Source organism: Triturus cristatus, chromosome 2_2 (genome assembly GCF_964204655.1).
Source record: "Triturus cristatus chromosome 2_2, aTriCri1.1, whole genome shotgun sequence".
NCBI lineage: Eukaryota > Metazoa > Chordata > Amphibia > Caudata > Salamandridae > Triturus > Triturus cristatus.
In genome coordinates, this window is record NC_140582.1 from 206,498,500 (window position 1) to 206,511,018 (window position 12,519).

At 44.5% G+C, this 12,519-nt stretch overlaps 1 protein-coding gene across 3 annotated transcripts in view; it reads right to left on the minus strand.

Annotated features, from left to right (window-relative positions):
- Window positions 1–823: 823 nt before the first annotated feature.
- COPS4 (COP9 signalosome subunit 4) overlaps window positions 824–12,519 on the minus strand; it is a 187,321-nt gene continuing 175,625 nt past the window's right edge. For all 3 annotated transcript variants that reach the window (XM_085641192.1, XM_085641191.1, XM_085641193.1), the window contains exon 10: window positions 824–1,275. In XM_085641192.1, coding sequence (XP_085497318.1) covers window positions 1,142–1,275 — 134 coding nt within the window. In that variant the 3' untranslated portion in view covers window positions 824–1,141. The remainder of the gene's footprint in view (window positions 1,276–12,519) is intronic.

Genomic DNA, 12,519 nt, shown 5'->3' on the forward strand with positions numbered 1-12,519 from the left:
CTATGACTGCAGTGAAATGGCCAAGTATAGAGCAGATTTCCTACTTTCCACAATAATTTTGCTCTGTGTAAAAACCTAGTGTCCTATATTATATGCCAGATATAATATCCACGTTGAGGAAAGGAGGAGGTGCAATTGAGAGAAGCGCAAGTATTTCATAGAATAATGCCTTTTCCTAATGTAGCTTATGGTAAAATATTTTAATGAGTATTTTGTTTAAATGCCCATGTGACTGAGATGAAGTTAATATTCAGAGTTGAAGTAGCTATTAACAGTTATGAAGTTTATTTGCATGCCTACGATCATGGTTTTAGTAGGTTAAGTAGGTGAATGGATTGATTCGTTCCTATCAGAACTCAGTGGTGTTAGGCATTAGCTTAAGATGCTGAAACGGAGATTTATATATGTCAGGGAGACATGAGGCTATTTGGTTGGCATTTCTAATTCTGGGAAGAAATATGAGGGAACCATGTTACATGTAAAATGTGACTCTTAAAGAATGTAAAAAAAAAATGAAGGTGCAAATTGTCAATGGGAAACCCAATACTATTTATAGTAAACTATTTAGAAGGTTCCTGAAGCACAGGGTTAAAAGTGGCATTTGGTTTAGAAAAGCTTTTAAGACAGATCCAAATGATTTAAAATCTTTTAGTTTATTTTGGTGAAACACATTTGCACACTTTCCCCCTCCCCCCTCTCTCTCTAAAGTGGAAAGGGAAGGTGCAACATGGGCCACTTCGTGTAATTATAAAGAAGTACAAAATACATTTGCTAAATGTGTACCTTTGCAGATTCATTTAAAAACAATCATCAACAAGGACACTTTTGCAGAATACATTTTATTTTGCTTCCCCTTCCTGTCCACCCAACAGGTAAAAGTATGGAAAAACATGCAGGGTTATTCCATAGGTGCTGGATTCCCACAATGAACTGTGTGCAAGGTCTAGGGTAAATAAAAAGTGCATCCACCAGACACAAATGCACACCAAGACACTTTTAAAACAAGACAGGTCACAATGAAATAACAGCTAAACACTAAGTGATTGTTTTGAAGACCAACAAAATGTCTCCCTTTCCGTTGACTGGTGAAGGGATGAAATATCCAATGTATAGGAAGCCTGGCAACGATGGACATTGAGATTCACTGAGACATCTGAGCCTCCATAGCTTGTGCAGTCCATTCAGGTGCTGTCTGGCTGATCTTCTCCAGCAAATTGTTAACTTGAAAGCAAAGTGACTGGATCTGTTTGTCCCACGTTGGTAAAGCTTCACGAGCTGAAACAGAGTGCACAAATATATTAAATGTTTCAGCTTAGCACCTCACTTCACCTCTTGAATCTACGTAACCATTCTTCTTTCTTTTCAACTTAGCAACATTTCTCCATTATCAGGAGTAGGAAATCAATGTTAATGAAGAGAAATGAGTACACTGAAATCATTAATAACGTTTAAATGAAATCTGATCGGTAAATACCAAGAATTAACCAGTAACTATACAAACCAGGTTCTATGTATTTCATGAATAGCTACTTGATGGGAGACTAAAAAGCAAAACGCCTTGACCTTCCTTAAATACCCTTCCCCATGTCAATTATGTCATAAAGAAGCCGATACGAAAAGACATGCCACTTTTTATTCAGTCACATATAGAGGAGAATATGTATAAAATATTCATTCAAAAAACAAAAGATTACAGGGATGTGAGCCTAAAATTTCAATTGTACAAAACCAGTGAAATTAACCAGCTATAGTTAGCTGAGCTAACTATAACTTCTGCCCTCGCAATGCACTGCTTATTACCTCACATATTACATCTCTCATAATACTGTCAATAACATTACTAATGACATCACTGATGACTGCTTAAATGACATCATCCAGCGATTGTGAGTGTTAGATATACTAACATACTACAAAAGTTAAATGTGCATACTTTGTGAACTACTAATGAGTGACACTATTTCTAGCATATATTATTTAAGTGGCTGTATGACTGTGTGAGACTGGGTGTGTGAATGGTTGTGAGAGTGGTTGTATGGGTGAATAAGTGGGTGTGTGAGTGGTTGTATGGGTGAAGAAGTGGGTGCGTGAGTAGCTGTATGGGTGAATACGTGGGTGTGAGAGTAGCTGCATGGGTGAGTGAGTGACTGCGTGAGAGGCTGTATTGGTGAGTGGGTGTGTGAGCGGCTGTATGTATGTCCGAATGGCTGTGTGAGTGACTGTATGGGTGAGTCACTGGTTGTGTAATTGCCCGTATGGGTGGTTGAGTTTATTTGAATGCATGTTTGGGTGACTGTATTGGATTGTGACTGTATAGGTGGCTTTATGGGTGAGTAGAAGTGAGTGCTTGTGTGAATGGGTATGTAAGGTTTTATGGGTGTGTGACAGGCTCGGTTGAGAGGCTGTATGGGTAAGTGACTGAATCTGTGAGTGGATGCCTGGGTTACTTTAAATGCATTATTTAGCGCATGACTACCCAAGGGCGTTTTGTCGCCAGCTACAGAGTGCAAGAAATGAAGAAATAAGCTGTGTTATATAGCTAGGTCTTGCGGGGTTTCCTGAAGGTCAGAAGATTTGTAGATAATTTGATAGAGAGTGGAAGATTCTTCCAGACGGTGGAAGCACCCAGCACAAAGCTGCAGCCACCCCAAGCCTCGTGTTCGAATTTAGAGACCATCACAAATTTGGCAGAGGCTGGTCTTAATGCCTTATTGGAAGTTTACCAGCTGAAGCGGTTTTTCAGAAATGCAGAAACTTGGTCATGTAAGGATTTAAAGACTATAAAGAGAGCCTTGAATGTAACTCTGTCTGATAGGCAACCAGTAAAGCCTCTTCAGGTTTTAGACACCGATTGATACTTTTGGATATAGAGTAGAATATACGCAGCTGCGTTCTGTAAAGTTTGAAGCTTATTGGGAACTGACTTCTGTGCATTAAAGTAAAGAGTGCTGCAAAAGTCGAGTCTGGATATTGCAAGAGATCAAATAACTGATTTCTAAAGTTGTGGTGGAATAAAAGGAAGGATCTTTTCTAGCTCCTTAAGAGTATTAAAAACATTGGAGGAGACTGTGTTGACTTGGTCTGTATAAAAAAAGTTTGCCATTCATCATGATTCCCAGGTTGCGGGTTTTGCTAACTGGCAAGGGAAGAGGGCCCAATATGTGTAGCCACCAGGCAGGAGTCCAAAAAGAGGACTAAGCGTGAAAAAGCAGGACCTCGGTCTTGCTCGAATTCGGCCGAAGGTAGTTCTCGGACAGCCAGGTGCTGAATGCCTGCATGCAGTTGCAGAAGCGGGTGCTTAAATGAGGCCCCTTACTACCGAGAGAGACCACGATTTGGTTGTCGTCAGCATAGGATGTAAGGGCAAAGCCGAAGAGCTTAATGAGTTCCACTAAAAGAAACAAATATTGAAAAGCGTGATGCTGAGCGAGGACCCCTGTGGGACCCCGCAAGAAAGGGAGAATGGCAAGGAGACAAAGTTGTCAAGACAAACCACTGGAGTAGCTATATAAGAGAGTGGTGTGTGAATGAGTGTGTGGGTGGCTCTGTAAGCAGGTGGGTAAGTGATTGGCTGTTTGAGTGGTGGCATATGTGAGTGGGTGGGTGGTTGTGTGAGGCGCTTTGTGGATGAGTGAATGGGTGTGTGAATCGTTGTATGGGTAGGTCAGTGGGTGTATGAGAGGTTGTGTGGGGTTCTGTGGATGTTATCAGTGATGTCATCAGTGAGATCATTTGAAATGTCATCAGTGATGTCACTGACCAGGTCATGAGTGATGAAATATGTGGGGTCATAGGCAGTGCATTGTGGGGGCTTAAGTTATAATTAGCTCCGCTACCTACAACTGCTGAATAACACAGGTTTTGTACGAGTGAAATTTGAGCCTAACTATAACATACCTGTACCTTTAGTTTTTTTAAGTGAATTTCTAAGGTTTTTTTTCATTTTATTTCCTAACTAACCTTTGTGAGCGAGTGTCTGAGTGAGTAAACAAATGTCTCAGTGGGTTGTGAGCACGTAAGTGTCTCAATGGGTATGAAAGTGTCTGTGCGGGACTGGCAGTGGCTGCATAAGTGTCTCACTGGGTCTGTGAGTGGGTGCATGAATGTCTGAGTGGGTGCATTAGTCTCCAAGTGGGTCTAGGAGCGACTGTATGGTTCTGTGAGTGGGTGCATGAGTGTCTGAGTAGGTCTGTGGGTGTCTGATGTGTCTGTGAGTAGGTGTGTGAGTGCCTGAGTGGGTATCTAAGTGTGTGGGTGTGTTAGTAGCTGTGTGAGTAGCTCGGCCACAAAGGAAATGCACCTGCCCTTTTATCTAACAAGAGTCCACAGTTTTGCACAACATATCTACATAAAGTGGAGTGATTTCTACTGGTTAATTACGAAGTGCTACCATGTTGGGTAAATATCCAATATGTATTCTGCACTACAGCTGCGTAATGGAGCAGGAGGAAATGTCACCAGTGACCTTGAGTGCGTTTTGGCAAAGTGATTGTTCCTGGTGCGTCTTTATCCAGAAATATGTGATACAATGAATCCTCCTATAGAGAAGACAAGACTAGAAAGAGGTAAATCTCCACCAAACAAGGGTCTTCCCTCTTAACATGAAACCAGAGCTTCTTTGTTTGATGGAGATGACCTCCTATTCCTCGGCATCAAGAAAACCTCACCAAAATTTGTGCGAAATGCACTGGGGGACTGCTTGTTAAGCTCTCGATCCGCCTGGCAAAAGGTAGGAAGACCTGTGCATACTACTAAGGTGGGCGGAACCAAATGGGGAAAGCTTCAAAGTGATTAGCAGATTTCCATACTCTTAGTCATTTAAAGGGAGAACCATGGACTCTACTCTCACCAGGACAGGACAACAAAGAACCCACTCATCACAGAGACTGTGCTCCAACAGATCGATGTATTCACCCCCACGAGGCATTTCAGATCATTTTTCTATAAAGAATTGCCGCGAAAACACACTTGTTTTGCCTTCGCCAACTCCGGGAGTTAGGATCATTTGTCCTTTACAGAAGTGGCGCTTCACTGGGGGCATTTGCTATGTTTATATTTGTAAGTGCCTCCCGTTCAGGTTTAATTTCTGTGAAATGAGCATTATGGCCAAAATGGCCTACCAAAATATAATGGGCGATTTTGGCCCTGGGGATCGTATTACCCGGGGCCTGGCCGAGACTTAATGGGGGACCGGGGCTGCGTGGACCCCCTGCCCAGGCCAATTTCAGTCTCAAGGACCCCATCCACAGGGGTTCAGCCTTGACATGCTGGGTGCCCTCGAGCCCACCCAGACAGTACCGCGGGGGGAGCATGAATGCTCCTGCGGTCCCTGCCAGCTTCCTGCCTCCAGCAGGAGCGGACATTGCTCTCTCACACAAGGAGCTGCTTAACATGCAGCTCCCACTGTGTGAGAGCAATACTATTGTCGGTTTTCTGCCCGCATGACCGCGAGCAGGAAAACAGACAAACACTCCGCTCCCAGCAAGCCGAAGCACTTTGACAGCTCCCGCTTGCTGAGAGTGGAGTTAGTATTTGCTCTGACTTGACGGGAGCAGTAAAAGCTCCTGCCAAGTCAGAGCAAATACCTATGTCCTGGGGGTGGGCACCCTCTGACATAGCAGGAGCCAGCCCTGGGGTGTGGGTGTCCCCAAGGCAAGTAATGGCTCCAGGAGAGGGGGCAGCGCAGCCCCCCTTTCTATTTTCACGGGCCGGACCCTGGGAGGTGGTGATCCCTGGTGACTTATATGGCCCAGGAGGGAGGCCACACAGCCCCCCTCCTAATCTATTTTAACTGCCGACCCTGGGAAGGTGGCAGGTCCTGCGGTGTGGAGGATTTCGTGTGGCCTACTGCTAATTATTGGTTTTAAGCCCTGGGGAGGTGGTGTCTGCAGGGCTGTAAACAACCCATGGAGAGAAGGGGAGCGGGTCTGCGCGGACCCCCTACAATATTTAACATAAAGCCCCAGGGAGGTGGTGCTCCCAGGGGCTCAAAAGAGCCCACGGAAGGGGGTCCCCCCAGTCCCCCTTCCATTTTATAAAAAAGCCCTGTGGAGGTGGTGGTCCCAGAGGCTAAAAGAGCCTCACAAAAAAAAAAAAAAAAAAAAACAGAAAAAAAATGAGTTGCAAAAGGTCATAGGAAACTGTCTTTAATTAATAATTGCCAGCACTCATGATTAAAAATGACATACCATGTTCAGATCATTTTAACCAGAACAGTTTGGCTCTATAATCGTGTGAGGAAGATTAGTCTGCTACCTGTAAGAGAACCCAAAGAGGGTGGTGAGAGGTGTGTGCCATATATAAACACAATTAGATTCTGAACTTGTTTGAGTGTTGGTTCCTTCCCATGTACAGGAAAGCGGCAGATTATGATAAAGTGAACAAATTGGTGTTGGTGGTTGCTTATGTGAGGCGCTTCCTATTTCTTCTTTTTACTTACTCTTTCTTCGTTTTGGCCAACAGACACACACAGGGGTATCCCTAATACTAGAACCAGTCTAGTCTCTAAATATAGCATAGGGGACCCCATATTGTAGACAGTGCATTCAGTAGTGTGTGTCACACATAGGGACTTTGTGTTTTATTTGACATTTCAAGTGGAGGGCACCTTTGGTGAGTGCTCCCTCTTGAGCTCCTCTTTATAGATTATGAAAGTTTGCAAAGGCAACATTTTATGCATCAAATAGAGTTGTTACAATATTTAAGAACAAACGTCCCATTCTCCGGCCACACTGGAGTTTCATCATAAGTCGTCTGCGGCCTTGTTGGTCGAACCAAGTGAGTAGATTGGTTGTTAATCTTAAGATAGATTGTGCCCACTTTAATTGTGTTGCTACGGGCAATTAAACTACTTTGCAAAATGGAAAACTTTATTCCTTATATTCTGCCAATGGAACAAAGTGAGCAACATTTCTATTTTCTTGAAGCTTGCTTCTGCAGCAAAAGTGACAAACAGATGCACATGCTTGGGGTGGAGGAAGTTCACAATGATCTTCTAAAATATGAGTTTGCCATTAAAGACCAAATGCAATTTATCCCATCTTGTCAAGTCCGTCTCAATTAGGGACACATCTTTGCAGCATTCACTTGGTCCAATATTTTAAATGTTTTCAGGTGTCATCGGAGGGATTTGGTTGCCCTTATCCAAATATTTCTCAAATCTTTGCCCCAGGGATCATAGTCTATAGGTAGGATAATTTTTGTTTTATTCCAGTTTATCCTAAAGCCTGACAGGGCCCCAGTTTGTTTGTGATACAAGGAATATTTAGAGATCTGTGTCGGAAGTCTTTCAAAGAAAGTAGAATTTCACTCTATGCTTTCTGCAAGGTCCATCCCAATTGTTATCCTACTGATTTCTCAAGAGCCTCTAATCTGGCTTGAAAGGGGTTCTAGTACAATGCCAAAAAATATTGTGTCAAGGGCAACCCAGCTTGGCCCCTTGCCTCTTCATAATATAAGGACTCTTTCTTATTATAAATATAATTAGTGATTTAACAACTGCGCAAAAAATAAGTTTATCAGAATACAAAATTTGTCTGGGACACAAACAGGAATGGTAAGAACAGAACAACAGAACGTAACCTAAAGTAAGATCATAGGACCAAAAGTAAACTTACACATTTGTACATCAGACGGGAACAGAGCAGCATAAAAAAATAGTCGCTGAATTAGGAGCATCATTTTCAATTCTTCTAAAACCCCGGTCAGTGAAGGCACAGACAAAACTGCATATATTTTTAGTCCTAACCCCAAAAATATTTGCAAATAGGACATTCACCAGAGCCTCTTTTGAGGTAAAAGATTCCACACTACCAAACAAAATTTGAAGCAGTGATCAAGATCTGTGCTGAGGGCCTATACAGTGATCACTGTTGGTGAACAATTTTATCCTAACTTACTATTAGAGGACTTCAGGCAAGACATGAACACCACAAGGAAACTAGGGACCCTTGGAGATATTGGCACTAATTCTGGACATTTAAGAACAGAATTTGGAACATGTGTTCCAGGGAAACAGTCTTTTCACCATTGAAGAACCGTGGCTCAGAGAAGTCCTGTTCAGAGTTACAGGTGGTGTTCTTCTTACCCAAACGGTTGTGTTCTGTCAAACACAATACATCACTCTATAACTGAAAAACGTACCTGCAGCTGCCCTAAAGCAACTGAATAAAACAAACCATGTAATGTGGAGTAAGACCTCAGTCTTTCATCAGTTTACTTTGATATGAAAATCAATATTCAGGTATACCTATACACAGTTGACACAACCTTAATGTGTGAATAGTCCACAAGTAACAGAAATAATCGATAGAGGGTCAACAGTGGATAGATTACGTCAAACACTACTGTTGCAATATATACTCCTTTTGACAATATATTAACTCTTGAGCTAAAAATAGCTTTAACTGCTTTGAAGAAATAGCTTATTTGAATTTCTTAACCAGCACAGAAACATTTATCTACTTTCTTCCAGGATGTCTACATGCAGGCGTGCATTATTTTTAAAGAGCAATGGACCAGCCTATAGGTTGGCAAAGGCCTAGACTGAATTGAAGGTTAAAGTAGCACATCAACAGAGGAAGTGTTATTTCGTTCTGGACCATTTGTCACCTGCGACTGTATAGCTTACAAGGAATTTCCGCCCGATACTGTTCTGTGGAAGGGAGGAGCGGAGGTGCGGACCACACACCCCGGCAGTCCTTGCAACCGCGTCGCAATCCTCATGCCCGGATGTGCTTTTTTAACACGGACAGGGCTCCCGCAGCGCAGGAAGCCCAATACTGCTCTGTGGGACGGAGGAGCGGCGGTGGGGACCACATGCCCCGGCAGTCCTTGCGGCCACTGCCGCATCACAATCCTCGCGCCCGTAGGTGCTTTTTAACACTGACCGATACTGCTCTGTGGGACGGAGGAGCACACCACATGCCCCAGCAGTCCTTGCGGCCGCTGCCATGTCACAATCCTTGCGCCCGGAGGCGCTTTTGTAACACGAACAGGGCTCTGGCAGCGTGTGGCCCCTGACCCGAAGGCCCTTGGATCTTGGCACTCAACGCCACAATACAGCTGTGCAGAGCCCAAGGACCTGGACATCGTTGGCTTGCTACTCAAGGACAACAGATACCCTTATGTAAGTACCTGTACACCATCCGTGACGTTGTCGCTGATTTTGCTTCATCCTTTTGGTAGTAGGAGGGTCCTATACTTTACAAGGGTAAAATGGGGAAGAGGAAAGCAGCACCTGTGAGCCCCCCCCCCCGGGCTTCAAACACAGTGCCATGGACTCCTTCCTAGCAAAAGCTGTGGGTGCAATTACACAAGAAATAGACGGGCGGAGAGGCGCCTTTCCCTGGACACAGGTGGAGTTTATCTTCACACACCGATGCGCCCCTGTGCTTCATAAATGATAAATTATTGGATAAATCATTGAATGGAGTTATGGGTTAACTACAGAAGGGTCCGATCATTTCTAGCCCTAGCTTGAGTAATGCTAGTCCTGGGCATAACAGGGGTCTTAATGCCTCCCTTCAAAACTCAGATTTGAATGGTCCCCCTGCACTCAAGAGGTTGCGGAGAGTCAATAAGAAAATAGAAACTGTGAAGTCTGGGGAGGGTGTGATCAATGTTGACGTGAAGGGTACTGAAGAATTTTGGGGCCTTTTAAAGCAAAATCTTGAGGAAGTTTTGTCTGGCTTATTGTCTAAATTTCGTAATGAAATCACTAAAGTTTTGACAGAATCCATTGTTACACTTGGTGGTGTTGAAAAAGTGTTGGCTTTCCTCAAACAGGCCTCCCAGACAGCTGCCCTGCAATTACAAGTAGCCCCACCTACAAACTTTCTCCCATGGGCCCCTTCTGCCGCCCAGTCCCCGACAGTCTCTCTCAGTGCGTCAGAGTCCCTGGTACAGGGCTCTGTCCCTCTATCCCGACCACCAATCATTCCTCAAAGTGGGCTGGCTTTGAATCACCAGTGTCCCACGTTACAGCAACGAGCAGCAACTGTAGACCGCTTATCTGCTCAAAACAGCAATGGCTTACCAGTATTAAACTCCCCCTTCCCCTTCGCCCCCCCCCCCCCCCAGCCTGCTGCCTTTACCCTGTGGTCTTGGTAGGGGTACCAGGCCATGGCACACCGAGGGATGAGTCCACTGACCAACTAATTGATAAGGTGACCCATAGGCTGAGTAAACATGCTGGGTTTAATATGGCAGATTATAGGCATATCCTGAAGGGTAGGCGGGCCTCTTGGATCGGACGTTCTAGGAAAAATATTTGATGGTGAATGTGGGTAATCGCGCTCAGAATTACAGAATTGGCCTGCAAGATCTTACATCATACCTCTCACCCATTTCGTTTTGACTCCGCTATAAAGCCATTACCATTAGCTCTTTTTTTTTTTTTACAGGCCCCCCCCCCCCCCCCCCCCCCCCCCGACTAGCCTTACACCCTCCTGAGGGGGGATTATCAATGTCACTTAAACGTTTTGCTCCCCGGAGGGACCTTAAGGAGTTAGATTGACAGCGAGAGGGTGTGGGTATGGGCGAAGATAGTGAACTGTCCACCAAGAGCCCTGTGAATGGTGAGATAAACCCGGGTGGAAACATAGGCCCCCATCCTAACCTCAGGTGTCATACTAGTAGAGGGACTGGTAGCTTAGGGCCTTTTCTGCCACGCCAAACAACCAGACACTAGTTAGTGGGGCTAACTTAAATATTATCTCTTGGAATGTGGCAGGATTAGCTGCAAATTTTTCAGATGGGCAGCGGCTCGAATACATCAGGCATTTTTACATAATTTGTATTTGGGAAACTTGGGAGACTGAACCACCTTCTTTCTCGAGGGATACAAAAAGTTTTCACCCGGCAGGGGGTTCTAGAACTGGGAGAGCAAGGGGGTGCCTAATTATATTAAAAGACCTCAGGATCCACGGCACTATGAAGCCCTTGGCATGGGACTCCTTAGTTGCTCAAGGGATCACATTAACAAGCAAATTGTATAGATTTGCTTTAATGAGTTTTTATAATGCAAGACGGCAACACCATGGGTCGGCAAGCATTGTAGAGCTAAGAGGGTGTCTTGAGCAACTACAGGGGAAAGTTCTGTCGCAGGCTTAACTTATCTTAGTGGGAGATCCTAATTTCCACTTATGCCCTAATTTAGCGGTGAACTGTCAAGATTGGTCTACCTGTACTATTAGTGAGGGACTTCAAATGGAACATACCACGGAAGGGTGGGAATTGAATGTCCTCCTAACATCCATGGTTTAACACACACACTGCATTTTCTCGCTATTCACTCAGATTTTCCAGTACCCTCGATCTATAAAGGCAGAGGTTGTTCAACAATTATTGATTTTATTTTTATGCGGTCTTCCTCAAGGAGGATTATATCTCTATTTAAATATCCAACACAGTCCACATAATGACCACAACCCTCTGACCCTGGCGCTTGAAGTTTCAGGGTGTCAGTCTGCACTGTGCAGTATAACTGGGGACACGATTTCTGCCACTGACCAAGGAAGGCGTCTAAGGTGGTCACGAGTGGATGTTACTGCTTTTAATAGATCTTTGTTCAGTAATAGTCAGCAGGAGATTGTGACCTGTTTAGACCCGCAAGTCTCTGGGGAGAAAAAGTTATTCAGGCATTTATTGCCCTCGCACAACCAGTTGACGGTCTGATAACAGTCCGGGTAGCCTCCCCCCATGAGGCAATCCCAAGATGGTTTGACAGCGAGTGTTCCCGGACTGTTAGAGACCTGAAGTTGGCCTTGAAACAGATTCCGCGAGATGGAGCCCAGGTTGCCCAAGTATCTATAAGCAGGTGGTTGAGGAGCAGATACCTTACTGCACAAACTAGTCTGGGAAGATCTAGCAGAGGCATGTAAACAAAGGGATTGTACCAGATTCTGGAGGGTTATCAATAACCCCTGTTTTTCAGACCCGCATAAACCGGTGTTAAGTCACAACATTCCCCAAGATATATGGAAGGATCACTTCGAGGCAGTTTGCAATCATGGTCCCAGTGAGTTACAACTACAGAACCCAATCCCCCTCCATAGGTCTCAACCCCTTGTTTTTAGTCTGGCTGAGGTCAGAATGGGAATCGAAGGATTATCCCAGAATAAGGCTTCAGGACCCGATGGGATTCCCCCGACCTTTTCGGTCATAACCCAGAGGTATGGGCTCCACTTCTAGTTAGGGTCTTAAATGCGGCAGCAGCACCACCTATATCCACCTCTTGGTCTACTGCCATTATTGTCCCGATCTTCAAGAAGGGAGACATGGCCAGCCCACATTGTTATCGTCATATATCCCTCATAGATGCCACAGTGAAATTTCTTGGCCAAGTCCTTCTTAACAGGCTGTCAGATTGGGTGGATTCGAACCGAATAATTACGGAGGTGCAATATGGGTTTCGGGTTGGAAAATCCACCACAGATCAGTGTCTTAACCTTTATGCTTTAATGCATAATACACATTTGTCAAACTAGGTGCGATGTTTGTGGGTTTTATGGACCTCCC